This window comes from Anas platyrhynchos, chromosome 3 (genome assembly GCF_047663525.1).
Source record: "Anas platyrhynchos isolate ZD024472 breed Pekin duck chromosome 3, IASCAAS_PekinDuck_T2T, whole genome shotgun sequence".
In the NCBI taxonomy this organism is placed as follows: Eukaryota; Metazoa; Chordata; class Aves; order Anseriformes; family Anatidae; genus Anas; species Anas platyrhynchos.
In genome coordinates this window covers 31,175,665-31,202,707 of record NC_092589.1, presented here as the reverse complement: position 1 = coordinate 31,202,707, position 27,043 = coordinate 31,175,665, and the positions used below count along the sequence as shown (strand labels likewise).

General features: G+C 44.9%; 1 protein-coding gene across 2 annotated transcripts in view; it reads right to left on the bottom strand.

The window, feature by feature from the left end:
- The window catches only part of KIF26B (kinesin family member 26B), a 290,536-nt gene that overhangs the window by 7,310 nt on the left and 256,183 nt on the right, over positions 1–27,043 (bottom strand). For both annotated transcript variants that reach the window (XM_027453855.3, XM_027453856.3), the window contains 3 exons: positions 17,570–17,732; positions 13,030–16,465; positions 108–310 (listed from right to left, as the gene is read on the bottom strand). In XM_027453855.3, coding sequence (XP_027309656.3) covers positions 108–310; positions 13,030–16,465; positions 17,570–17,732 — 3,802 coding nt within the window. The remainder of the gene's footprint in view (positions 1–107; positions 311–13,029; positions 16,466–17,569; positions 17,733–27,043) is intronic.

Here is a 27,043-nt window from a genome sequence, read left to right as displayed (position 1 = left end):
TTTTCTGCCAATTGAATTAACCATAGATAATATTACACACTGCTGACTGCATGATCTGAATTCCTCCCTCTGAGAGGAGGCAGACAGATGGCAGGGGTTGCACTCACCTTGCTGTCCCCTCCTCGTCGCCGCTGGAGTCTCTCCACATCATCTATTTCATAGACTTTGATCTCAAAGGGCTCCCCCAGCCCCCTCTGTCCACTTCGCAGGGGCCCATCCACCCAGCGGACCCCGGGGCTGTTGGCAGGCTTCCTTGCAGGGGAAGAGGTGTCGAGGGATAGAGCTGGAATAAGCCTCCGTCTCTGCGAGCCTGCAAATGCAGAAATTGCCATGTTGCATTAGCACACTTAGGTTTGATCCGCAGAGGCCATATGCACCCTAAAGCTTCCAGAGCCCGTGCCTGCTTCCCTTTGCTCAGGTCTCGGTGTATGCGGGTATGCCAGTGAAGAACCAGAGCTTCAGGCTGCAACTGGGCTAGCTTTGCTTTCCTCTCACTCCATTGGCACTGGCTCCTACAGCCTAAGAACAAGCATTAATTAGCCAGCCTCACCTTGGACCATCTCAAGGGGAGGTGTGGTCTTGTTTTTTGTTTAATCATAGCACAAAAAAAGCTCTTTGATGCCCTAGTTCCATATTGTGCTGGGGCTGAGTGACAGTATGCCCCCCCAGTCCTTTGTAACTGCCAGCAGTAAAGCAGCAGTGAGGACAAAATATCTGCACGAAGTACGTCCAAGCTTAGTGGATGCCACAGAGCTACATTAGTCTTGTCTCTGTTCAGTACAGCATTTTTCCAAAATGTTTGTCATTTATACTCTTACTCCAGCACTGGTGAAGGGTGAGACAGCAGCAAGAACGCCGGACTGGCAGCAGGGTTCGTCACTGTGCCTGCGTCAGGAGCAGCACTCACGCACGCCCCTCTGCTTTATAATACCAGCACAGTGCATCAAAGCACTGCAATAGCTGAAAATTTACCATGGCTGATAAAGCCTATGCCATATGGAAAGCATCTGCCATGTGAGTTGCCAAGTCAGGGCCTCAGGTAAAGCAAGGGAGAAGAAGTACGTCACTGGCCTGATGGCAGCAGTAGGGAAGTTGAGCATATGGTTTGTTGGGAGAAAGAACAGACACACACAACATAAAAAAGAAAAACAACTGGTTACATTTCCCTGCTCAGTTTAGTACAATCAGAGCGATGGCTGGGTTACAGAAAAAATAAGAGTTTTGTGGCCGACAACTCCTGCCTGTTCTCCCCTAGGAGACAGCAGGAATAGAAGGGATGGGAGAAACCAAAAACAAAAGCCAGAGCCAGAAAGTTTGAATGAAACTATTAACTGGCTCTCTTGGCTGCAGGAACAAAACTGATGCCAGCAGGGAAGGGATGCAGAATGATCATGCAGATTTTATTTTAAAAACAAGATACAATCATTTACAGGAATCTCTAACACTACATTCATTGAAACTTGCTTGCAAATAGCTTCAACATGTCTGCCAACTGTGTGCTTCAATGAAAGCTAAAAAAATAAAATAAAAATCCATTGATTACTTGTTTTTTGGATTTATAAGTAACAACTTATTGGCCAGTTTCATTCATGGGAGTCTATTTTTCTGCAATCTTTGCTGACTTTGCAAACTACCACATTTTCTCCCATTGATTTCTGAGTGCAGCAGTCTTTGCTAGAAACCAGAACACAGCAACCTGCAATTAACCTGTAAATGCTAGCTTTAACATGGAAAAGGGTTGGTCTATCATGCTGTCCACCTGCAAAAACCTGGTCTACGGAGTTTTTATTCCAATGCACCAGAGATAACTCTATGCAAGAAAAGGAGAGCAGAGCGAAGTCACAGACAGGGAGCTCTACCAGCCCTTTGCACCCGATGGCCTCAGGCCTGCCCTGCCCACCCCATGACACACATCGCACTTGTACTTCTAGTCAAGCTGCAGCCCAGCAAACGAGCCCAGGCCAGAACAAATGAAGCCTTTAAATACCAGCAAGCACAAGTTTTTTTAGGCCTTTTGCAACAGCCACTGGAAGTCAATGCCAGCACAGCTAACAATGGCAACAACAACAGACCAACAAACTGTAGCGCTAAGGGTGACTCTCATCCGTGATGTTAGAGAGAGGCAACCAAACGGGGACAGCAGCTGCGTACATGAGGGTAGGTGGGGCAGGGTGGCAGACCATTACCGTTTGTTATGTGCAGAGGCAGATCCTGCAAAGGGCTCGGCCCCTCCTGGAAAAAAAGCCCTCTGCTTGGCTGGATGTGAAGGGCTCTGAGTGCACCCCAAGTGTCACTCGAGACCAAAAGGTTTTAGGCACTAACTACTTCTAAAAACAGTTTTTAGGGGTTTGGCCATGGTCTCTCACAGGAGTAGTCTTCCAAATTTCATCTGACAGCAATTCACCCAGAGAGGGGGATGAATCTGATTCACCTTGCCACAAGAACAGCATCAGGCTTTCACTTGGAGCAAAATAAAACAGATGTCACCACGGTGTGAATTACAGGGATGCTGGTAAATGATTTTGCTTTTAGTTCCCTTTCGCAGCTATTTGGCTCAATGAGAAACAGAAGCCTGGGGGCTAGAAGGAGGGCTCCAACATGAGGCTCTGGCTAATAGCTCGTATCCTTTGGTGAAGAGGCAGAGGAGTGGTGAGACACACTAACATATGCCCATCATGTTTTCCTAGTCATAGCTCTTGTCTGGATAGCCCGTGGGCTATCACAACACAGCAAGGCTGATGGCTCTCAGCACACCCAGGCAATGCAACAGGGCAGAGCTGCCTGAGGTGGGCACAGCATCGCCTGCCGGGGGCCTGGAGAAGCCACCAAGTCCCCTGAGGGACACAGGGGACACCACACAGGTCTTGCTGCCCCACTGTGGCTGTATGTCTGCGTGTGAGGCTGAGACGAGGCAGAAGGAGGGAAGTCTGTTTGTCTGAGCCTTGAACACTGACTCAGGATGATTTATCTGAGGTTTAGAGTGCTTTGGGAGAAAGGAAAGACCTGCACGTTAGTAGGGAGGCAAAACTGAATCTACTTCATTCTAAATATGCACTGATTAATAGGCTGCTTATTAGGCCAGGCACAGAAGACGAGGGTGTCTTTGACAGGAGACTCCTGGCACTGACCTCTCCATTTTGTCTCTGCTTTTTCTGGTTTCACATTAACTGGGATCAGGCAGGAGATACAGCCTAAGCAGAATGTGTCACAAAGCAGCTGACAGCTCGCTCATCCGTATCAACACACATAGGCAACAACTGAACTGCTCAGATGCACGCAGTTTTCCATTTTCACAGAAAATACCTATCTGAAGTCACATATTTATTGCTAGCATGTGATGGAGTTAGGAAGCCCTATATTTTGGCTGGGTAATAAATAAAATGCTCCGTAGGAACTGCAGCACACCACTTTCCCCCTTTACCTGCAGGAAGGCAGGGTACATTTTTCACTTAGCTTGAAGTCAGAGCTTCAGAACAAACCCACAACTCAGAACAAACCCTCCTGAGCCTAGCTTGAGCATGATTAACCACACTATGAAATAGCCCTGAAAACCCACAGATTACAAGATCTGTTTTAGCAACAGATCAGTTGCTCTACGGGGAGCTATTAATTAAGGTTCGGCAGGTTTAGCCCTGCCAGTGATGGACCAGGTTAAAATTAAGCTAAAAGGAGCAACACAGCAGTGAAGGTGTGCAGTGTGAAAGCAGATCTGACTCAAGGGTGGCACTGAAGCTACTGCAGCAGATGTAAGTCCAGAGAAGCCTTCATCTTTAAGGTATTAGAAACAGACCAAGCTAGCTAGGTAGGTATGTAAGGGTAACTTCAAGGATAAGACTCGCTGACCTCTGCAAAACTACCCAACTCCATATGGATATGTGCTCATAAAAGCATGTGTTGACTGGGGCAGAAACCCTAGAGGTCTGGTTTTGCTTAAATACTGTATAGCTTGCAGCATTCCCTTTCTATTGCTTTCCAAGCACACATTCCAGCCTGAGCATCTTTTCTGTGGAAAAGGTAAAAGCACAAAGTACAATTGCAAAATCTCCACGAAAAGAAGCATGATGTGTATCTCTTCAAAGCAGGATGCGGCTGAATGGGATGTTAAACAACTGCTGTCCTAGAAATTTCAAGATGTTTCAAGCAGAAGATGAAACTGTAATTTGATATATCATAATTCCAGAAGTTTATAGTGTGTGCTTAAAGGCAGGATGTAGAGCCAAAGCTATTCCCTACTGCACTAAATGCTGTGGGAGGTAAAACTGCCTTTGTGTGCAGAACCTGTTGTTCAGCATTTTGCTTTTTTCTCACTATACAGTCCATTCAAACTGAAAGCGATTACAAAAAAAAAAAAAAAAAAACAAAAACTAATCCTGGCTAAGTAGAGCAGTACCCCTAAGCTCACCCCATTCTTTCTGTGGCTTCACTTCCAAGAAATACTGTCCAGTAGTGATAGCATCAACCTCCAAGGTAGCATCAAACTGTCTGCTTACTGGCAAAGATTACTTGTCCTGTTCCCCTGCTGCTCTTCACTGTCTGACAAGGGGGCTCCTGCTTTGTTTGAGTTGAAGATGCAATGCTGACTTCTCCTCTCTTCCCCATTTCCTACAGGATCTGCCCTGCTGGGCAATTATCCGTGACTGAACCAATTCCTCACCACTCCTTTGACCTCCCTCCTCCTAGTTTATTTTACAGTGCCCTTTCCTCAGTGCAGAGCACAGCCATCACTCCTTGGATTTTCACGCAGTATGTGCAGTGCTAAGCTCCCCTCCCGGTTTCTCAAGACGTTGCCAATGCTTTCCTGTGGAAAAGCCTTCTGATGGTGAGGAGAATTCATCAGAAGTATTTAGGGTGCACAACTTGAGGTCGGTGCTCCAAACACCAAAAAATACTCAGATGGCATAGGAAGGACCATGCCACAACTGAAAACCTGGAGTAGGAAACACTGATGTGATTTGTCATTCAGAAGAAAAATCTTCCATGCCCATCTCACTGCAAAATAATTCAGGCCATATTCTGTGTTGGCTTAAATGTATTGTGAATCAGTAAGAAGTAAAAGGACACCTGAGGCTAGAAATAACTGCTTGCTGTACAGAGGAATACAGCAATCCTTGTTTATTATTTTCCATCCATACCTATACAAGACACGTTGCTTCTACACTGGTATGAGGAATATGCTGAGGTACAGCCTACACCTAATTTTTTTCTACCCCTCCCATTCATTTCTTACCCATGCTTCCCGAGTTACTGTCTCATTTTATAAGGAGCCTTTCAGGGCAGTTTAGAGCTGGTGAATGAGCACTGCTGACACCAGCCCTGAGGAAGCAGCCCTCCTGCAGCGTGGCAGGCTGACAGGGAATCTGGGAGACGCTCCAGGGAAGATGCTCCAGCACATCACAGGGGATGCGTTTTCAGCACCCACGATCCCTAGCAAAAACCAACTGGAGTCTCTTCTAAATCTTCATCTCCCTTTGGTCCGGATTGTGGTTTAAAATGGATTTGTCAGCATTGGGGCATTATTTAAGGAGCCAGTTACTGTTATGGCAGTACTGCACTTAATAGCTGCACTTGTGGCTTGGCCAGCAAAGGCAGAGATGGAGGAGGAAGGGGCTCTGCAGCCAGAGCATTAGCTCCCGATGGGACGGTGGTAGAGGCATTCCTGTGAGCTAATTCTGTGGCAGTGCAAGGAGCAGGTTTTATTTATACCCGGCCTAATGGTGTACGACTCAGTCATGCATGTTACATGGAGCCTTCACTGCGCACAATAGCCTGCTGCCACTTCCTCTATTAAATCATTCCTATGTTCATGTGGCTGAAAGCTCAGTGCTGGCATGCAGTAGTCAAGCGTGTAAAAAATGATTACTCTGATCCCTTTCAACACAGATTTGCTGCATGAAATGGCCTGGCTTTGACCTGGGAAAATCAATGCTGTTGTTTTAATGAACAAAAAAAAAAATTAAAATTGGAGCTGAAGCCCACACTGCCCCTCCTTCTGCTCCCCCCTCCCCCCAGGGCCGTCCAGCCAGCAGTCACACTCATAAAGGGGTCACCTGCACGCAGACAGCGTCTTGCTGTATAATGCTAAACATCCTTTGTCATGCTAAAGGAATAATGCAGGATATCAATTAGCTACCATCAGTTGTGAGCAAGTTAAAGTAGAAATGCTGGAGATGCCCAATGGCTTTGTGATACAAAGGGCAATTTTCAGCTCCCCACAGTGCCTTAGGCAGTCTAAACATGAACTAAATTCCTTTTCACTTGGATTCAACAAGAAAAGCTCAGACTCTTTTGGTTGGTGTTTTGTTTCAGCATTATCATTTTGGCCACGTTTCAAAACGTGTTGCTTTGTAATATTGGTTGGAGATGGACTTTCATAATTTACAGCCCATAGATTCAGTCTCTGGCTTTTTCTGCTGCTTTCATAGGCTGAGCTAAATGCTTTCAGAGGGACAATGTGTGTGAATATGGAGTTTTCAGGGCTTTCCAGGAACCCTGAAATCTCCGTTTTTAAAACCATCCCAGCTGTGAAATCTGGAGTACGGAGGTAAAAACAAAACAGGTACTCTAAATGTAGATAATCATTGTCACGTCTTAATGGTCTCTCTTTTTATGAAAGCACTTCAAATCACGTAGCGATTTGCTCTACTTTGGTGGTGAAACTTAGTACTGAGAAAGAGCCATAAGAAGTCATGAAACTTTACTGCAAAAGCAGTAAAATGCTGCAGCAAGAAACTTTAATTATCTATAGGCAGACAGGTTCCCCGTGCAAAGATGATTAAAATGTGGGCACACACACATATACATACACAGGCAAATGCTATCCTAGACTGGTAGGAGCAGGGTCCTGCAAATGCTGGGAAATACAACTGCAGCCCTAGGCATAGGTTTAAATCAGGAAGCCAGCATTTGGAAACCTTGGCTTTTCCTCAGTCTTGTTGAGACTTGGCTTTACTACCAATAGGATCCCTTAGTTTTTTGTTTTCCAATGTTCTGTGATAGCCCATGTTCAGGAAGGCTGGAAGATCTTCTAGTGGCCTTCCAGTACTTGAAATAGGCCTACAGGAAAGCTGTCAGGGAGTGTAGTGATAGAACAAGGAGTAATAGCTTTAAAGTAGAAGAGGGAAGGTTTAGATTAGATATAAAGAATGAATTCTTCACTCAGAGGGTGGTGAGGCTCTGGAACAGGCTGCCCAGAGAAGCTGTGGAGTCCCTGTCTCTGGAAATGTTCAAGGCCAGGCTGGATGGGGCTTTGGGCAACCTGGTCTGGTGGGAGGTGTCCCTGCCCATGGCAGGGTGGTAGAACCAGGTGATCTTTAAGGTCCTTTCCAACCCAAACCGTTCTGCGATTCCTCCTGTGTCCCTGCTCTCCACCAGTGCATTGTGCTGGTTGCCACAGGCCAGCTGCTCTCCCTAGCCCAGCAGGGCCACAGTGTGCAGCGTCACGCATTTCACTCTGACAGCACCAGTAAAGCTCCAGGTTCAGCTCTGAAAAACCTCATCCAGAGGGAAGCAGAAGTCAGAGGAGGCACTCTCTGTGGCAGAGGAGCCTCCCAGCTTGGCAGAGCACTGCAAGCAAAGATGCATGACAGCCCTTAGACCTATCTGTACGTCATGTGGGCTGGGGGCTCCCTCAGGCACCCAAGCCCATTCCCAAAATGAACAGGAAAGCAAACAGCCTCAGGAACATCTCTGCAATTTCCATGGGAAGCCCTGTCTTGTAACAAATTGTCTTAGAGCCCCTCTCATTTTGCTGTCCCAGGGGAAGTCTCCTCGCAGACCTGGCAGTCCTGTAGGAGAGAGGCAAAAGGCAGGCACAAGGCATTCATGTGCATCACATGGGAATGCAAACAGGGCCTGCTTGCCTTTGCTGGGTAAACCTCATTAGAGCCTGGGCTCTCACTTTGCTGCTATCTCAGAGCTGAGGGGATCACGCATTTGGAAACAAGCAGTAAAGCTGCGCGACTGAAATCACCCAGTCCTGTTTTGCATTGAGAGTTGTTTTAGAGTAAAGGCCACATACACCCAAACTGAACTGGGGAAAAGATGCTAACAAGGCAGAAGAGCAACAAGCAGCTATGTAACACTTCTGATCTAAGGATCCTGCTCTGCTACTTCTTCCACAAGGCCACTATCCAGTTTTGAGAGCTGGTAAGCAGGGAACACGGACGCTACATGAGCTGCCCAAGGTGACAGAGTGAACCAGCAGCACCCCTGAGAACACAACACAGATGGTGCAAGTCCTAATCTGCCACCCTGCCAGCCTCCCTCTTGTCCCTGTTGTGTTCCCAGGATACAAATATGGCTTGGTTAAAATGGAGGTAAGCCTGAATGCATTTCCTCATGACACAACGGAGTCTGTACTATAAAAGCACCCTTGTCATTGTCTTTCCGTGGACCAGCACTGGGTCATTGCACTTGAAACTTCCAAGGTATTAAAAATAATATGTAACTGGGGCTGGTGATGACTATGCCCTAAAACTTCAGTGCCCTGCTTGAGACGGTATTGCCTCCCTGAGAGAGAGGAGGGTGGAGTGAGAGCCAGGAAAATGGTTGAGATGCCAATTGTTTCCTGCAGGGAAAAGGCTAAGGGAGTGAGTGAAGAAAATTGGAGCGAACACAGCTGCACAGATGCTTGAGGGTGGGTGGAGAGGGAGGGAGGGGCTGCCACAAAAATAAAACAGCAGATAAAACCCTCCTCTCTGCTGCTCAGTTAAGGGCAGGGGAGGATGTGGGCCAAGTCAGCTGGGGGTCAAGGTCAGAAGTCAAGGGTGCCTGCAATTTAATCCTGGATCTGGCTCCCACTTAGCTGTAAGCATTGGGTAAGTCAGTAAAGCTCCCTGCACCTGTAAAATGGGGTCTGGAGTAATACTTGCACCACAAGGTGGATTAAAGGGAAGCTTTGAAATGTACAGCTGTATACCAGGGCCAAATAGCTGTTTCTGTGATAAGCAGTCACTTTGGGGTAATGTGTGCTGATTATAGGACCAGTGCTAATTGCTGGAAAGATGGAAGTGTTCATTAAACCGATAGGTTACTACAGGGAGGAGGCTTACAAGGCTCATGATGTAAATAGGTATCAGAATATAATGGGAAAACTATTTATTTATTTTGTTCACACTGTACTGGGCTGTTTGTGAACTGTACATACCTATGTAGAGACTAAAATTTAACCTAAGGCTAAAACTGAAGGATATCAGCTAGCTTTATCTTTCCAAAGCTGTCAATGTAGGTCTGATGCTTCATGTATGACAACCAGTGCAGAAGCACCTACACATACAAATAATGCACTTAAGAGCACTGAAAGACGAGATCTTAATCTCAAGGAAAAAATGATGTCTTTCCAATGTGTCAGGACTTCAAAAGTAATTGTGAGATCTGACAGCGCTGCTGGTGATTCTCCTAAAGACTCTTTATAGCTCCTCTTAAAGGGGCCTTGGGCTGATTCATGTTGATCGTGTCTGACAGCTAGCATTTCTGCTAATAATAATCATAAATAAAGTGGACAAGGTTGCCTGACCCGAAATGAGCATATCTACAGTGCCGTATCCATTACAGCACAGTGGATCTGTGACCGCAAATCAGGAAAGGTCCAATGCTCTTGACACTATGTATTAAAATAATATCCGTCTTCTAAGAGCTCAGAACCTTTGTATGCTATCTTTTTCATTAAAAAGTTTTCCTTAAGAGAGATCATTCAGGTGAGAGCAGACCTATAGACAGGAAATACTACAGAGGATGAAAGGCTGCAGATCTTTGCATATTTTTTTGTTTATTATGCAGTAAAAATATGTTCGTGAACAACTATATTCTCCCTTATATCTCAGGTCCTCCTTCATGTTCTCCTACATTGAAGTCATAATCCTGGTTTTATGCCATCATAAATCTGCTGACATGTGAAAAATTATACTATTATCAAACACATCAAAACAGAATTATTACTTCCCTGCTGCAGGACCAAATGCAAACAGGAGCTGGGTTATAAGAAAGTGAAACCTTAATAATTTCTGGGTGCTGGTTTGCTGCTAAAGATATAGAAGGCAGGAAAGATTTTTTTTTTTTTCTTAATTGCTTTAAAATATTGGTTGCAGTTGCATACAAACACAAATACAACTTATTCTACACAATACAGGAATTACTTGCAGATACAGGGAATCATTCTCAAAACTGAGGTATCAAAAATAACATTAGTTCACATGATCTCTCCATGTCAGGTAACAGACTGAGTTAAGAGAAGCTTTGCAAAGTACTTTGAGGGATGTCAATGTGGCACACCATGCTGAGCCTACCAGGGCAGGTCTCTTGCAGGGCTGCTGGCCCTGCACCGAACACCCTTCACTCCTGACATTCCGATCTAGCAACGGTAGGCACCCACACCATTGCTGAATAGGGAGACAGGAACAAAACTAAAAAGAAATTCGACTAAAGACATGAATTTGTCATCCAGAGACAGAGCTGTATTTGGAGAAAAAGGTCATATTTCACTCAGCAGTAAAGAAAGAGTGGCAAAGCTGACTCTCTGTGTTCCCTGGTAAGGAAAGCTTCCTGCTCGTCCCATCACTCACTGTCTTTGCATATCTGTACTGCATGACAAACCACTATTACAGCTCTGACAGGTAGGATCGAAGTTGGCTAGATTCAAGAGAGAGGGATGGACTCTGGTGTCTGCTAAGGTTGAATCTACACTGCAGTTTTCTCTCCGCTCCCTCACCTGCACAGCTGCCTGTTTTCACCAAATTGTTAAAGTTCTGCCTCTATTACTGGGTCAAATTTTGTTGAAATTGTCCAGCTGTGTCAGAAGTAACTGGAAGGTATTATAGGCTGTCACAAGAGGAGGATTGTAAGCTTTACTTCTAAGCTAAAAAAAGGAATGGTGACCTTTACAGAGCCACTTGTCTACTGCAGATGGACATCTCTCAAGGATGCTTACTGCGTGCCTGTCATTATATCAATGCCAAGGCAATTAGAAATCAAGAGGCTCAGCTTTTGCTACAGAATTAAAAAAAAAAAAAAAGGGCAAATGTCCTGTGGAAAAACTCTATATCGTATGGGCAACTTCTCTATAACATACAATCTAGTTAGCATTACAATCCCAGAAATCAAAGACTCACAGAATGGTTTGGGTTGGAAGGGACCTTAAAGATCACCTGGTTCCACTCCCCTGCCATGGGCAGGGACACCTCCCACCAGACCAGGTTGCCCAAAGCCCCATCCAGCCTGGCCTTGAGCACCTCCAGGGATGGGGCATCCACAGCTTCTCTGGGCAGCCTGTTCCAGGGCCTCACCACCCTCTGAGTGAAGAATTTCATCCTGATGTCTAATCGAAACCCACCCTCTTTTAGTTTAAAGCCATTACTCCTTGCCATAACACTACATTCCCTTAAAGAGTCCCTCCCCAGCTTTCCTGTATGCCCTCAATGCAATCTGTGTAGTCAGCTTTGGGTTCCTTTTCCACAACATACAAAATCATCCTTCTTTTTCTTGCACATTACCATTAAAAAGTACATATTTGAAAGGAGCCATTAGAGGACCAGCTCCTCAGAAAGAGGAAAATCAATTCATTGCCATATATGCTGAAAGGATAGAAGAGAGTCTTTCTCATAGGATGCAAAGTTAGCATCAGAAAGATTATTTCATCACTTGGCCCTTGCTTGCACAATGAACAGCTATCACTTTCAGATGTATTCTCTGAACAGGTAAAATCAGCCATGCACTTATGGATATGGTTTTAATAGTGGTATCTATTGTGTTCACATCTGTGCTGCACATGTTCTTCCTGCTACTGCAGTCAAAAGCGTGAGGGAAGAGAGGGTAATGCATCACTCAGTTCATTCACTCTAAATGAATCCCAGAGGCAAGTAACCCAGCAAGTGGAAAGGCTGGTGAATTAGGAACTATATGAGAATAACACGTTTTGCACAGCCAGAGCTACTGCAGGGTAGGTAGCCACTGATATTACAAATACTTGTACATACCCATTCCAATGTCAACATGCTTATTTAAAAAAAGAAACTAGGCATGGCTCACACTTCAGGCTGGGAAAGCAGCACCCAGGAAAAAGGTGAGGTGTCCAGCTGGTGGATGCTCCTCATCCCCTCCCTGCAAACCTCTGAAACTCTAATGTTCTAGTGAGAAGATGTACCAGCTGCAACGGCAGAGACTCCTGGCATGGCCCAGAAGGCTCTTGCTATCTGATTAAAAAGCGCTGATGCAGCATGAAAGCTACTGGGGATTATGGCTGAACAAAGACGAAGTCTTTCTGATCGGCTCTGTGATGACTAAAAAGCTCTCAGATTTGTAAGTACTTCAGTGAAGCAATTCCCACATTTATAATGTTATTAATATGATTTATTATTTATTAATAAAAAAATACTTGGAAGTGAAGGGCTCACAACTAAAAAGTTAAAAAACAAGAGACTCAGAGGCAGGATATGATCTTACAAGGGGCATGGCCACAGCTTTGTTCTGCCTTCTAACATGGGTGGGAAGAAGGAGCTCAGTTTCAGCTGCAGGGCATCTTGTACCCTTTGGGTATCCAGATGGCAGAAGGAGCTAAAGTGAGCTCACAACAGATACTGCTCTTGAGCAAGACTGTGGTCTTGTGCCGCTGTAACACACACATACCAAGAGGTTAGTCTGTGCCCAAAGTGCTTAAGAGTAACAATTACATTTCACTGCCTCATGAAGGCATCTTTTTGGAATCAAATCAGAGGAATATTTGTACAAATAAATACTTGAATGCAGTGGCCACTGGCAACATGAAACAGCTTTAGGGATATGTGCTCTGTTAATGTGAAATAAACCTAAGTGAAAAGGGTGAGGGGGAGACTCCACTGCATAGGCAATGCAAACATACAGACTTGGGCACGGTGCAAAATGAAGAAGCTCAGAGCCTGGGACACTTAACCTGGCATGGCTTCTCTGCTACTAGATACGGCTGGCACTGAACTAGCTCATCTTCAGGGTTGGCCTCCCCACCGTAAACTAGTTAGCTGGTTTGGTCTGTGTCCCTCTTTCACATCACCGCAAACTTACCCGCATTTGAGCGTTTCTTTGGATTTTTGAGACTTCGGCACCTGCCGCTGGCAGAGCTGCTGTTCTCGCTCATGGAGTCTTGTGCAGAGGAGGCGCTGCCCGTCGCCTCGCTGTCCCTCATCATGCTCTCGTAGCCGCTGCTGCCCCCGCTGTGGTAGAACAGGGCTGTCTTCCCCATGGCGGGGGGCAGCTCCCCACTCAGGACACTGCTGTTATCGCTCCCGTGACCACTGCTACAGCGGTGAGGTTTCCTTGGAGGGGTGATCTTGCTGTAAGGGGATGGCAGCATGTGAACGGCCGGCTTCTCCTCTCCGTGAAGGCCCCCGCGCTCCTCTGCCTCTGAGTTTCCCCGCAGCTGCAAACCTCTGGAGCCGGCGCTGCCTTGGAGCAGCTCTGAAATCCGCCCGTTGACAGCCCGAAGCGGCAATTTGGAAGCCAGGCTGGAGCCTCGGTTTCTGCTGAGGGACTGTGTTGACCAGGACATATTCTTCCCACTTGGAGGCAAACTGGAGCTCTGCCCGACGGACTGAGGCAGAGACTTGGTTGAAAAGCTGAGTGTTTTGGTGGCAGAGGCAGACAGGCTTCGGGCCTTGGGGCTCGCCAACAGGAGCTTGCTGACAGCAGAGATCTTTGACTGGCCAGCTTTTGGGGAGGCCCCTGCAGACTGTGAGAGCCCCGAGTTGGTTGGTGAGGACATGACACTGCGGCTAACACTCCTCCCAGCCCTCGGCATGGTGGTGTCTTTTCCAGGGTTCATTTTGGAGCTCACAGAGGACAGGCTTTCTGCCCTTTCCAGTGAGAGACACTCATAGTGGCTTCCTGTGGACCTTCCAAGGGAGTTGGTCCTGCTGGCGAGCTGCTCCAGCTTGGCACTGAACAGCTTGCTGCTGCTGTTGTTGCTGCTGCTGTCAATGCCAGGGCCCTTGGGTTTGGCATTCAGCTCTTCGGGGAAGCTGGCCAGGAAGGGCCCAGGCTGGCTGGAGGGACTGCTGGTGGTGCTGCTGGCCGCGCTGTGCTGGGGGCTGGCTCTGTTCTTCTGATCCAAGCTTGACTTTCTCACCGGTGGCAGAGGAGGGGTCCCTTTGGGGCGAGTGAGGACACAGTGTTTGGGAGAGGCCATTTTTTTGTCTAGGCTAGCCTTAGAAAGCTGAGGGTGGGCAGGAGAGCTGGCTCCGCTGCTGTCGGTGACCGTAGGCTGGAGGTGATTGTCAGGTTCCTCCAGCTTGCCTGCTTTTGGGAGCCCTCGAGGGAGGCTGCGGCTCTTCAGGCCATCAATGGAATGAACGGGGCTTTGGGTTGCAGAGCCTGATGCTGCCATCTCACACCCATCCACGATCCTCTTCAGACTGTCAGATCCTGGGGAGACAGAGGCGTCCCCACCACTGCTGCTGCTAAACCTATCTGCTGAGGACTGCTTTGTGCCATGCTCAGGCTTGGCTGGAACTGTGGCCATGTCAGGCCTTGGCCCATCAATGCTCCCAGAGCTGTCCTTTTTAACATCTTCTTCTCTCTTCAGCCAAGGATCTTCAAATTTGATATCCTTCTTAGCACTGGAATCTTTCCCCTCGTGGGAATGGGCAGCCTTTGGGTCTGCAGTTACTGCTGATACAGCGTCATCAGTGTCTTGTGCTTTGAAGGGATTAACAGCAATACATGGATAAACAGTAATGTTTGTCTTCATTGGGATGTAGCCCTCACAGCTACTGAGGCTTGCAGTGTTTTTAATTGTGACAGTAGTTTTCCCTAGAGCTGATATTTTACAGCCTTTGATGGGTGGCACTTTGCCGAAAGCTTCCTCCCCCATTTCTGACAGTATGAGCATGTTGTCTGTCACTGGCTTCTGTTTGTCACCTACACAGATCATGCTGGCACTTTGTATGGTGCTTGCAAACTCAGACACAGGGGGTTCTGCCATTGCTTCTCCATGCCCATAGCATGCCTGGGCAATGAAACTGTGGCATGACTGTTCGCCATCACTCCCTGTGCTCATTTCACTCAACCATGAGCTGATAGATGAGCGCCTGCTGCCATCATCCTGGGATTTGTCATCCAGGCCCAACTTTGGAAGTGGCAGGAACTGTGTGATGCTGACTTCAGACACAGGAGCTGCACTGGAGTAACATTCGAGATCTTCAGATATGCTGCTGATGATACTGACTGGCCTAGACCCAGAGGCCAACGCCTGCACGGAGCAGTCACTGTTAAAACTGATGATGCTGGTTGGGCGCCCGTTGTCCAGGACCCCGCTAATGGTCAGTTCTTCTACGAGGGTGAACACCAGCTCGTCCTCTCCATTCAGTTCCAATGGCTGCTGCACAGTCACCATGGTGGTGCTCAGTATCTCCTTCTTGGATTCAGGAGAAATGCTTTGTTGCTGATCTTCGTCAAGGATGGTCTCTTCGAAATCCCCACTGCTGGAAGACACCGACTTCTTCATGATCTGAGGGCTCATTCCTACAGGTGGGGTCCGGATTTCTGGCTGCAATGAAGATTCACTGGATGTCACCCCAGTATCCTTACTCAGAGGAGCTGGTGGGGGAGTGGTGCTGGGCAGGACTCCTTTCTGTGTATAGACCTTGCACCTCTGGGAAGGAGAAGTTGGTGGTTTGTACTCAGAGGTTTTGGAGAGGCTTGCAATGCCAAGCCGAGGAGAACCCATTGGCCTAGGTTTGCCTTCCACAAATCCACAGGTGTTGAGACCTTCTCTACTGCTCTGCAAGCTGGTGCTGTGTGCTAACTGACAAGAGCTCAGCTCTTTACTAGAGCTCCCTGTTACACTCCTGGGAGAAGAAGGAGTTGAAACATTAGTAAGAGCTCCAGAAGGAATGGGGGAGTGATTTCTTTTAGTTTTGCTGGGTGTTGCATTTATATTTTCCTTGGCTTCTCTATCAGGATGCTGACATTCTGGCTTTGTATCTTCCTTATCTGACTCTGGTAAGTGGCTAAGCTCTGCCAGTTGGCTTGAGACAGAGCACTTAGACATCTGGTCTGAGCTAAATTGAGCAGGCATCTCTTCAAAGGGAAATTTGTCGGTTTCTTCACTGCCATCTATGCAATCCAGCCTCTCCTGGAGCTCTGCAAAGGTGTTGCACTTCAGGCAATCTCTTTCAGATGTGCTGGGCCCTGATTCATTACCTTCCTCCAGCCTTCCCTCATTTTTGGTCTTTTGCAGTGCAGGAACTATGGGAACAAAGTCAGGGGGACCCTCGTTATCTGTCAGTTCCTTATCAGAAAGGGCAGTGCCATTGGGGCCGACATAAATCACTGTGTCACAGGACTGCTCGCTGCTGGACGAATAATCAGGATCACTTGACAAATGCAAAATAGGGAAGTCTGGGTCAACGGTGTTTCTGGAATGGAAAGGTCTCAGCTGGGTTGGCCGCCGCATCCTGCCCTCCTCACAGGAGCTCTCTCCTCCAGAAGAACTTGATGTGTACTGCAACATCAGAGAGACAGCGATCATGACATTTAAATATTGCAAGCACTTCCTTACACAAAGCACACACACAAAAAAGTCAGAGTCGCATCTAAACAGGGAAATCTCTAATGAAGCCTCTGAAGCCTCTTATATTCAGTCTTATTGCAAACACACAGCAGTGTTCAACAGAGAACACAGTGCCCCAGCTCTAAATGTCCCATTTTAAGAGTCATGAGATTTCAAAAATAAAAAGCACTGAATAAATTAATCAGTATCCCTTTTCTAATTTAGCCCAACCAAAGAAATAAGGTATTTGCCAAAGGCTTTCCTGATTTTGTGTGTCTGAAGAGGAACAAGAAAACTTGTTACACAAATAAGGCACAGAAAATACAGACAATCCCTTTTGGTCATACTACCAGCGTGTGGATTTGTATAATGTGTGCAGAGTCTCTGGAGGCACACTGCTGTGATGGTGTGTGGACTGATTTCCTTCTCTTGTCTCTCTTCAAAGTTTTTGTCAATCCATAGGCAGTCAATTTAAATCAGACATTCACTGGTTGTACCCAATTCCCAATGCAAGCTATACAGAAGGAACCAGGCCTCCATAAGCACAGAATTGGATACGGCTCACCATCTCTTTACTTCTTGGAAAATCAATCACCCATATTTAGAAGCAGTCAGAATAAAAGGAGCATTGGTACTGGCAATGGAAACATTGCTTTGCATTTATTTTGTTCCTGCTCTCTGTGAGAAGCACAGAGAATCTAATTCTTCATTAATCCCAATTTTCTTTACAGTATTTTCATTCCTTATTATTTCATTAGTACTAAGAATATAATTGAGAATTTATGCTCTTGGCTGTATCACTAAGCAAGGCCAGCTTACGTACCTGTTATAACAGATATGTCTGAAGTCATTCCTCTATCTGAAGCTGAAGTGTTTACCCCCTCTAGTTTCTGATACATGCTCTGAGCCATTCGCCTAGGACAGTTCATATAACCTCTGCACTTTGGAATTGATTACTGATGTTGTATTTGCTGTTCTACCCAATTAAGGAACCTTCAAAGTCCTCCTTGCTCCCCCCTCCAGCATTTACGAGAAGGAAGCTATACATTGCCTTACCTTAGTTTTCTTTTTCTTCATCCTGAGGACTCTTGATGCAATCTGGATAGTGGACAGCGTCTCAGCATAGTTCCCCGCAGCGGCTGAAATGTGAGCTATCATTGTGGTGCGGCAGTTCATATTCCCCAGGGACTCTCGAAGCAACATGGTGAGCTTGCTGTCTCTGCAAAATAAAATGAATTAAGGCTGCATTAGCAATCGAGGTTTCACTTTGACCATTGTGATGTGACTTGGGTCTCAGTAAGATTTTTTTCCCCTCCTTTTAATGGAATCCTAATTAGTTCTGTTCCTCAGGTTTGCACTATCTTGTGTCTGCAGCTGAGCACACTGAAAGACCCTAGACTACGAGTTAAACTTCTTTTGTCTTCCCAGTTTCCCCTCTGTCTTCTGGTCTCACTCCTTCAGCACTGTCATCTTTGTGAATACAGAGCTGCAGACCAGCACTGGGGACTGTTAAGGAGCCACTGCAGCAGACTGCTGCCCTTTTCCAGTGTGCAGTGTACAAGCAAACTCTGGCCAAGCTCTGGAGGACAAGAATGTAGACTATTAGATTTGAGGACTCAAAGTTTTTCTTGCTTGCTGGGGCACTGCATGATTCAATAACACTAGTAGTTAAATCACTGAAATTAATTTTGGACGATACTGGTGAAATACAAAACAATCAAGCCTTAAGACTTCTCACAATTGTTCTTTCATATTAGATCTTTTCTTCCGCTGAGACGGGAATCAAATTTTCTGTTCTTGCCATTTACTCTATTGTTCAGAACAGGATAGCTTTTGAAATGCTGATGCCTTATTGAGGGGCTATGACTGGACTAAGAATGGGAATTGTCAAGCATGACAATTTTAACAGCATAATGATGCATATATAACATTTCCGTGGTGTTCATCCAATTCTGTAGTCAAAAACATACAATATATTTTTAAGGGAGCTTTAGCTACGAGATGCACAGGTTGACTAGCTGACTAGTTGGAAGATAGTATCCTTTTTGAAGAGGGCATCTCCTACACTAAAGGTTGTGGATAATCATTACATACAGCTCAAAGTAAAGACAATAGCCCAATATTTACCTCCTGTTCAATGAATGGCTTTCACTGTTGTAATAATAGCAATACTGTCAGTGGTTACGGATCAGATTTTGGGGGGTCACTGATCAGTATCTGCTAATACCTAGGGTGCATGTGTGCCCTTGGTCATCCACTTAACATTCCCAGCTGATGGGAATCAAAAAAACAGCTGCAATTTGTGGGAAATAAACCTATTTCTACTGGATAGGACTGACAGACAATCATCAAAATTCTTAAAACTCTATTTCGATTGGGAAAACAATAGCATTTTGTATGCGTATTTCAATGCATCTAGCAATAAGGTTGGGGAGCTCCCAAATGGTGCTTCTCCTGAGTTTTCTAGTACTCGTAATTTCAGCGAGGCTAGCAATACTGGATAGAAAATATTTTCTGTTTCAGAATTTCTGCTTCCTTCTGCTCCAGACTCATTGAAAACAGTCTGGCAGCTTTGAGAAACAAACAAACATCCATAAAGACTACACTGAGACAGCCTCACTCATTTCACTTGTGACCTAAGGCTGCTTTGAATCCACAGATCCAGAGTTAATAGGCTGCTGTACCCCAGGTTAGTGGCCCTCCTTTCCATCAAGGAATAATTAAGATGTCAAATTTTGTACATCAGTTACTGCCACTCCAATGCAGAGTTAAATAGAAATTATTAACATCTGCACAGAAATCAATAACAAGCCTTTCATTTGCTAGTGCTTCTATCATAGCAAAACATGAGACGACAGGGGAAAGGGCAAAAGAATGCATTCTGAACATGTCGGTCTCCTGGGAATACATAACCCATGCAGCCAGCATCAGCACGCTGCGGCGTGGCTCTCCTAGAGCTATATGCATTATGAATATAAAATAATCTGTGCCATCTGCCTTGCATTGAAATGCACACTTGCAAGAAGAATGACAGAGGAAATTCTTATTCTATAATTCAAATTCTATGACATATACCAGAAAGAAACTAAAGGGCAGATTTTTTTTAGGATTGAAGCAGGAAAATTAGCAGCAAAAAAGCCCAACCAATACTGATTTCTAATTTCAGAGTTTCCACATTCAATACTGCCTGTATCTTGACTGTCAGCTTTAGACACAGAAAAAAACTACTCTCCTGTCAGTATTGTATATTGAAAAATAAAACTAAGAGGAAGAAATTTGCTAGCCTCATATTTTGTCAATGCTAGACATTGTCATAATTGCACCTGTTCATGGTTCACTGATCTCTCTAAAAGAAAGAATGATAAACAAAGGGAACATAGTAACACAAACATGTGGCTTAGCAACTATTAGTTTTTAACTCACCCTATCCTCAGCAAGTAAAATTATTGACAAAATACTTTGTGCAGATCATACAGTGTGAGATGAGAAGTAGATGGTTTGCTCTTCTGAGTGCTGACATGGTATTTCAGCTTGAAAAAGGCAAGGCTTTGAATTGCTTCATTAGGTGATTCACGAGCTGGTATTTGCAAAAGCAAAATTTCCTGTGAAGCCTTAAGTTTTACAAAGAGAAGGTCTGGACTGAAAGAGTTTTGAGAAGGAAGAACTTTGTTGATCTTCTGTCTGTGCAAAACGAAGACATAGGAAATTTTGAAGAAAGCTCACAGAAGGGCTGCTGCTTCTGGGTGCATGTTGCTCATTAAATTGAGCAAAGGCTGGTTTGTAGAAGGTTACAGATTTCTCACAGCAGCATAGTGAACTGTTTTCTATTTCTTGTCTTCTGAGACCACCATACAAACTGGGATCAGTGTGAATTAGTCCTTTCACTGGCTCAGCAAGAAGGAAAAAGCATACATCTTTACGTTCCTCTTAAACATATCTACCTTCCTCATGATTAATTATACTTAGATCAAACAAAACAGAATCATACATTAGAAGAATGAAGTACTCAGGATAATGAAAAGTTTGCTCGGACTCTGCCTGAATCCTACTTGATTATGTGCATTAAGTACAAGTCCTTAATTTCATGACTGGATACTATTTTTCCACTAGACTGAATCACTGTACAGGATAAACACTGCTCCCTGAACACTAAGTTATCCAGTCTTTCGTTTAATCTGTGCCTTTTAATGTGTGGACTCGTGCTTATCTACTGTTAGGACTACACAAACTCAGCTCTGCATCCAGAATTACTTATTTCTTCAAAGGCTTTTTTTCTCTTTCCTGTGGAGCTCATCAATGAAGTATCTGATGAATGCCTCTGAGGTGAGGTACATAATCCCCTGTTAATACCTGCAGCATTGAAGACTTCACTAAGCATAGGTGTTTGGTGTGAAGCACTGATCTTTCAGAGTACTGAGCATTACACAGTCTTTCATATTCAAAGCACAGCTTCCTTTGACTTCCCTTGCAAAGAAAATAGTACAGCTGTTTCTCAGCCTGGGTACCCAACAAACCAGGAGCATGCAGGAATAGCCACCTACAAACAGCAGTAATGCATTAGCCAAACCGGTTCTGAAGGTAGGTACCAGCTGCCTTCAGAATACCTCCCTGTCCTTGCACAGCTCCAATTTCTATACTCCTTCCAACTTCTGTCATGGGTCAAGGCAGGAATTTATTGACAACGACCACATCACAGTACAGTCCCGCTTCATCTCCAAAGACAGTCCTTCATTTGCCTTGAAAAAGATGATAATTTTATGGAGAAAATAAAGTCCTGCAGAGAAAACAATATATATAGCCCATGGAGCCATAGTAAGTTTGCCAATATAACCTTATTACTGGCATTTTCCGTCCCTGTAGTAATTGATTTCACAATCTGTATATTCTTCTCATATATTTTATGTCATTTCAAATGGATTTATATTTACACTTCAATGAGGCATCAGCAGGCCTGTAACCTTCCCATGTATTAAAAAGCCTCAACTGCTGAACAAGCTGATCAGCTGGCAGCAGCACCCAGCTACCACCTTTTGTATGGAAAAGCAATAGGGAAGGAGGAGGTGACTCATGATTTACCTTGAGGTTTTGTTAGTATTTGCTGCTGGTGAGGAACAGTGAGATTCAGGAGTACTACAACCCTTTCCTGCAGTACAGTAGTGTTTTACTCTCACACCCTTTTTGCCATGCTTTTCTCTCATCAGATACTTCTGTTCCCTTCTACCAGTGTTTACCATGGGCTTTTCTCATCCACCCTTCTTAATCATTCTCATACCCACACTACAATCCTCACCCCCTGCTCCCTCCTGAAGTGGCCCAACGCTGCTCCATTTTATGCTGCTTTGCTTGAACCACCTAAACCAGACTTTGCCAGTCTCCAGCATCATTGCTAGCACCTCTCCTTGAACTGATCTTCTTTTTCTTTACCTCTTGCTCCCATTAATGTCCTCTACTGTCACTGTACAACCACCAAAGCCCCTCTCCCCACTTGAATCCCCTCAGCTGCTCACTGATACCCCATCAAAGGCATCCCATAACCCCCACATAATTTGGCACGGCTCATTGCACCATACTACATAGGTGAGGGGGCATAGCATGGACGGAGCCTTCCTGTATCTTCCAGCATCTGTCAGATCCTTCAGCTTTATGAGAATTCGTGCTAGTAATGTGTTCAAAATGTGTTTCACAGAAAAGAGGCAAATGATAATTGCTTTTGTTTAGGGCTGCAAAATAGAATTCATGAATGGAAAATGAAGCAGTAAGAACAAATATTATGCTCAGTAAATTTGCCGGAATTTTCATTGCCCAGCATCTCATTCTTTGTATAGGAGAGGCAAGGACAGAGCTTTTCCACAAACGGAGGGAATGCTGGAGAGGAAGATCCAGCTAAAGTCCTGGAATCATGATTTTTCTGTGGAATTATTAAACCAATCCTATTAGACTCTTTGTCGTCCCGTCCCATCCCATCCCCTTAATGAAAATATTTTCCTTGTCTTCCCCTTCCACTCCCCCTCCTACTATAAGGATTTTGGCTATTCAGTGACAAAAGCAGCACCATCAGGAGTAGAAGTAATAACACTGCACAAGAGTTATAATACAATATTATTATAAATAAGCTTTAGGACGTGCACGGGTGTGTGTTTGTGCTCTCTATTAATCATACACCTTGGTGTCTTCCTAGGCACTTGGCCAAAAGAAAAATGTTGTCAAGTCCCTCAAGGTGTTATTGTTACAGGATAAGATGATGTATGCCCTCAGGTGTCTTGTAATCTAATTATTTACAGGGGTATGTCAAAGGAAAAATCTCTGGAACTATGGCAGCTATTTTTGATCGCAAAGTCTTAACTCTGCTCCCTAGTGCTAATGCACAGCTTTATTTGTAGTAATAAATGCTTGCATAATGAGAGAATCATATAAATACTCCATTTGGTTTTGGTTCCTATTGTACAGAAATACTCTCTATAGAGGGCAGTTCAAAACTTAAAAGGCACAAAACTAACACTGGATGTTACAGGTAGGTAACAACTGAGTTCATGAAGAACCAATATAGCTTGCTTAGCCACGTCTTTCCTTTCTGTTCCTAATTTTTACAGAAGGAGCAAGGAAATAGGAGCAATGTGTGTAGGCACAAGCAAAATGAGGCCAGTAAAGTGGCCAGTAAAGCCACTCGGTGATTCAACCATGTAAGCCTGGCTGTGTAAGCAGAACAAAGCAAGGCAGTTGAAGAAATATGGATAACATGTTGGACCTTTAACCTGGGGAATCCTTCACCTGATAAAATGAGGCATTGGGGAAATTGTAAACTTGTTCCAGATGGAGGCTAACTAGCCTTAAAGGGAAAATTAAGCAAAGTGAAAATCTCCACTGACACTACAGTTAGTTGTCTTGTACGAAGCACACCAGCACAAAACAGAAAGCTGTCCTCACTGCACAGGGGAGTGGGGAGCCAGCTGAAAGGAGCACACTGGGGAGATACTGTGGTCAGATTCATGTGCTGGGAACATCAAAACCAGGTATGAAAGGATGTGACACTGCAGAAGTCAAGGGTGGGAAAAAGGAGTTGCTGCAGTCAAGTATGGGATGGCAGGGGCTTATACTTGAATTCTAATATTAAAAAAGGTATATGAAATATAGGTTTTCCCCAAACAATTCTTGTCTTGTAGGAGCCTAACTGTGCAAATTTCATATTGCGGAACGATCCTTGTGCATGTGACAACACATAAGCACGTGACAGATGCACAAAATGGCATTTTTTTCTTTCTTTTCACCAAAGACAGAAATTAATAATAGGACAACCCAAATAGCTCCAGCTACACTGACTCCTTGAAATTGACTGTCCCTCTGACCATAAAAAAGGATGGCTTAAGAGCTGTAACTTTGTATAGAAGTAGATCCCAAAGCTGGTGAAACTTTAATAGTCAACAAAATAGCCAAAGAAAAGCCTGTTATCCACAAATGACATAGAAATTCCCCAGACTGGAGGTTCCACTGACTGTTCTCAGCAATTCGTGCTTATCCACAGTAGATCTACCTCACAATAAAGCAGTTTTCATGGTTTCTGACACTTCCAGCCAGGGTCTGAGCTGCACACCTCTACACCAGCCCTGGGGAAGCCCAGAGAAAGATGTCCCCTCCATCATCTCATGCTCCCTTGTGCCGCCAGCAGAGCTGAACCAGCACAGGCTCCATCCTCCAGCTCCTAGCACAGAGCTAAGCTCCACTCACAAGGAACCATTAAAAAGACATAGACAAAGCACAACGTGAATCAAAAGAAAAGGATCCTGGTTGGCCCAGCTGGCATTACAGTGCCAGCTCCAAATAAATTCTCGTCTGAAAAACAGAAGCTCAATTAATCCAGGGAGCTAATTAGGCTGTGCAACTGTATGCTGGACTTAAAGCCAGATTCCCCCAAACCAGCCATGCCACAGGAAAACCTGAGCAGTAAATAGACTGTGATTTACAGGAGAAAAAAAAATCCCCACAGTTAAAACCAATAATGACACAGATTTTAAATCATTTAAAGACTTTGCATATGGCCAGGCCCTGTTGTAACCTCCACCAAAGTACACTCACAAAGGGAAGGAAAAAGCCTTCCTCCCTCAATCCCCCATCCTTTCTTGCTTGGCTCCCTACCTGGAAGCATCACAGGGGCTCAGCTTATCACTGTGAAGCGATTTGGTTGCTTTCAATGAGAGGACAACAGCCGTACCCACTTCTGAACAGCCCCTGGAGTAGCTGAGGAGCCTGCCTGCCTCTGCTGGGCTGCCTTCGTCCTGGGAGCAAACAAGGTGGAGAGCGGCCGGCCAACACCATTGCTACAGGGCAGCAGTGGGGGAAATCACATAGCAAAAACAGAACACAAGGACATGTCCCCTGGCAATCTGCTGAGGACACGTTCTGGAAGCCACCTTCACAGCAGCTCCTCTGGTGGCTGATTCAGGTGGGTGACGGCCTGAGCATGGCGAGGAGAGGCCTTCAGCAAGGGCAGCAGCCACCTCGGCTTTCACCTCAGCACAAGCAGACCGGCACGACCCTTGTGTTGTGCACACCCCAGGCAGCTGGGTGACCGTTTCGGCTGCCTCCCTGGTGAATACAGTGTGGTCATTTGGAAGGGGGACAGAAACGGTGCTCACTGCTGTGCACAGCGGCACCCGCTAGCCCGAGGAGCAAGGAACAACAGCACTTTGCCCTTTGCTTTCAAGGAGTGTTATGATTCATATGTACCGAGAGTGGAATACCAGGGTTATTTCCTCACACAGAAAATTAACTTCAAATGTTTGTAATTGATCCATGAATATTCATGATCTTTTGGGAGGATTTCATAATTACTTCATTCTGGTTAGACTCATTTGATCTGCAGTAGAGACAGCAGTAGTTTACACTCCTTCATCAAGACGCCAACAATTTGGCAGCGTGACCTTCCCAGTTTCCTGTGCTGGAGAGCAGCTCTAGTTATCCTAATTGCAATCCCAAATGGAGTGGTACCTGAAAATAAATTGACTGCTGTTCGGTTTTAGAAACCACTCCACTTGGAAGTGCTGCTAGCATAAACAGATGACATCTCCAGGAAACTGGAAGGTCACTCAGCAAAATACTTTGCATTTTGATAAGTAAGATTTTATATGGCAGCCCCCTGCAGTCTTCAACCCACAGTATTATCATAGCGGATGGAGAACACAAACACTCCTGCACAGAAAAAAAAGAAAAAAAAAAAAGAGAGAGAAAAAAAAAAGAAGAAAAAAAAAAAGGAGAAAAAAAAAACAGACTTCATCTGTCATTAATATCATGAAAATTATACGGTTCACCTATGCTACTCACTAGACCTATTCCAGAAGAAAGTTAGGTTTAGAAGCTTATTCTGCCCATGCACCTGTGCACAAGTTTGCCTTATCGCCTCCAGCAATAAACTTTCAGCCTGTTGGCTAATTTAAAGAAGCTTTGAGAAAACAATTTAAAAGTCCCAAAGTCTCCGTAAGTATTGTGAGAATTGATGGCTGGGTGGATGGATGAAATCGTATTTGTGCTCCCACAGCAACGTGGCTGAGAGTCCTTAAACACTACCCTTGAACACACAAGGGGAAGGTACACAGGTAAGAGAAATTGCCAACTACGTGGCAACTTTCAGCCAGTATTTATACCTTTCTGGATGCCAACATTAAGAGACACATTATCAGAAATGTGATTTTCTTGGTGCTGATCCTTGCAGAACTGCTCATTTAGATTAACAGACCAAAAAATATCCACTCATATGAAAGTGGATCTTGGCTATCAACTATTAACAACATTAGAGCAAAATATACAGTCAGATACCTCAAGAATTAGTGCTATCCCTGGTAGTCAATTTATTAGCTCTTTAAAGTTCCTCTTCACACACAACTCCAAACTCTCCTTCACAGAGAAGCATAAAACTATTAAAGGCTGCTAAGAGAAGCAACAACTTTTCATTGGCAGGGAAGATGGACACAGCTACAGCCAATTGATGTGCTAATTTAGGATTGGAATCAAGCAGATGAAGCAAATTCCAAAACTGGGGAATTTTTATGTGTTGTTTCCCATTTGTCAGTTGGGGATCCACATGCCTGAGGTCCAAATCATCTAGGAATTCAGGACTGATATTTTGGAATTCTGTACTGACATGTACAGGTGATACATGCAGATTCTAGACACTTGGAAAATCCCACTGAAGTCAGCAAATATCATGTGAGTCCATCACCTTCCAAAAATCTGGGTAAATAACTAAGCCTGGACTTAGCTGTCTATATACACAGCTTCTCCTTTACATCTCTATTCTTCCAAAAAGCAAAACGGACTAGAAAGCTGGTTTCACTTCACAGATTCCATTTTGCCTTTTTTCAAGTCAAAATAGGTGTGTTTTTTTTTAACACCTGCAACGATGTTTGAAGAACCAGATGAATGGCAGAGTTCTCTGTCCCCTAAGTCCTTTGCCTCTATATTTGCACTTCCAACAACCAACAGGGGTGGGTTGAGCTTGTTAGGAACTGGAGAGAGACCAAAAACTCATTTCACATAAAA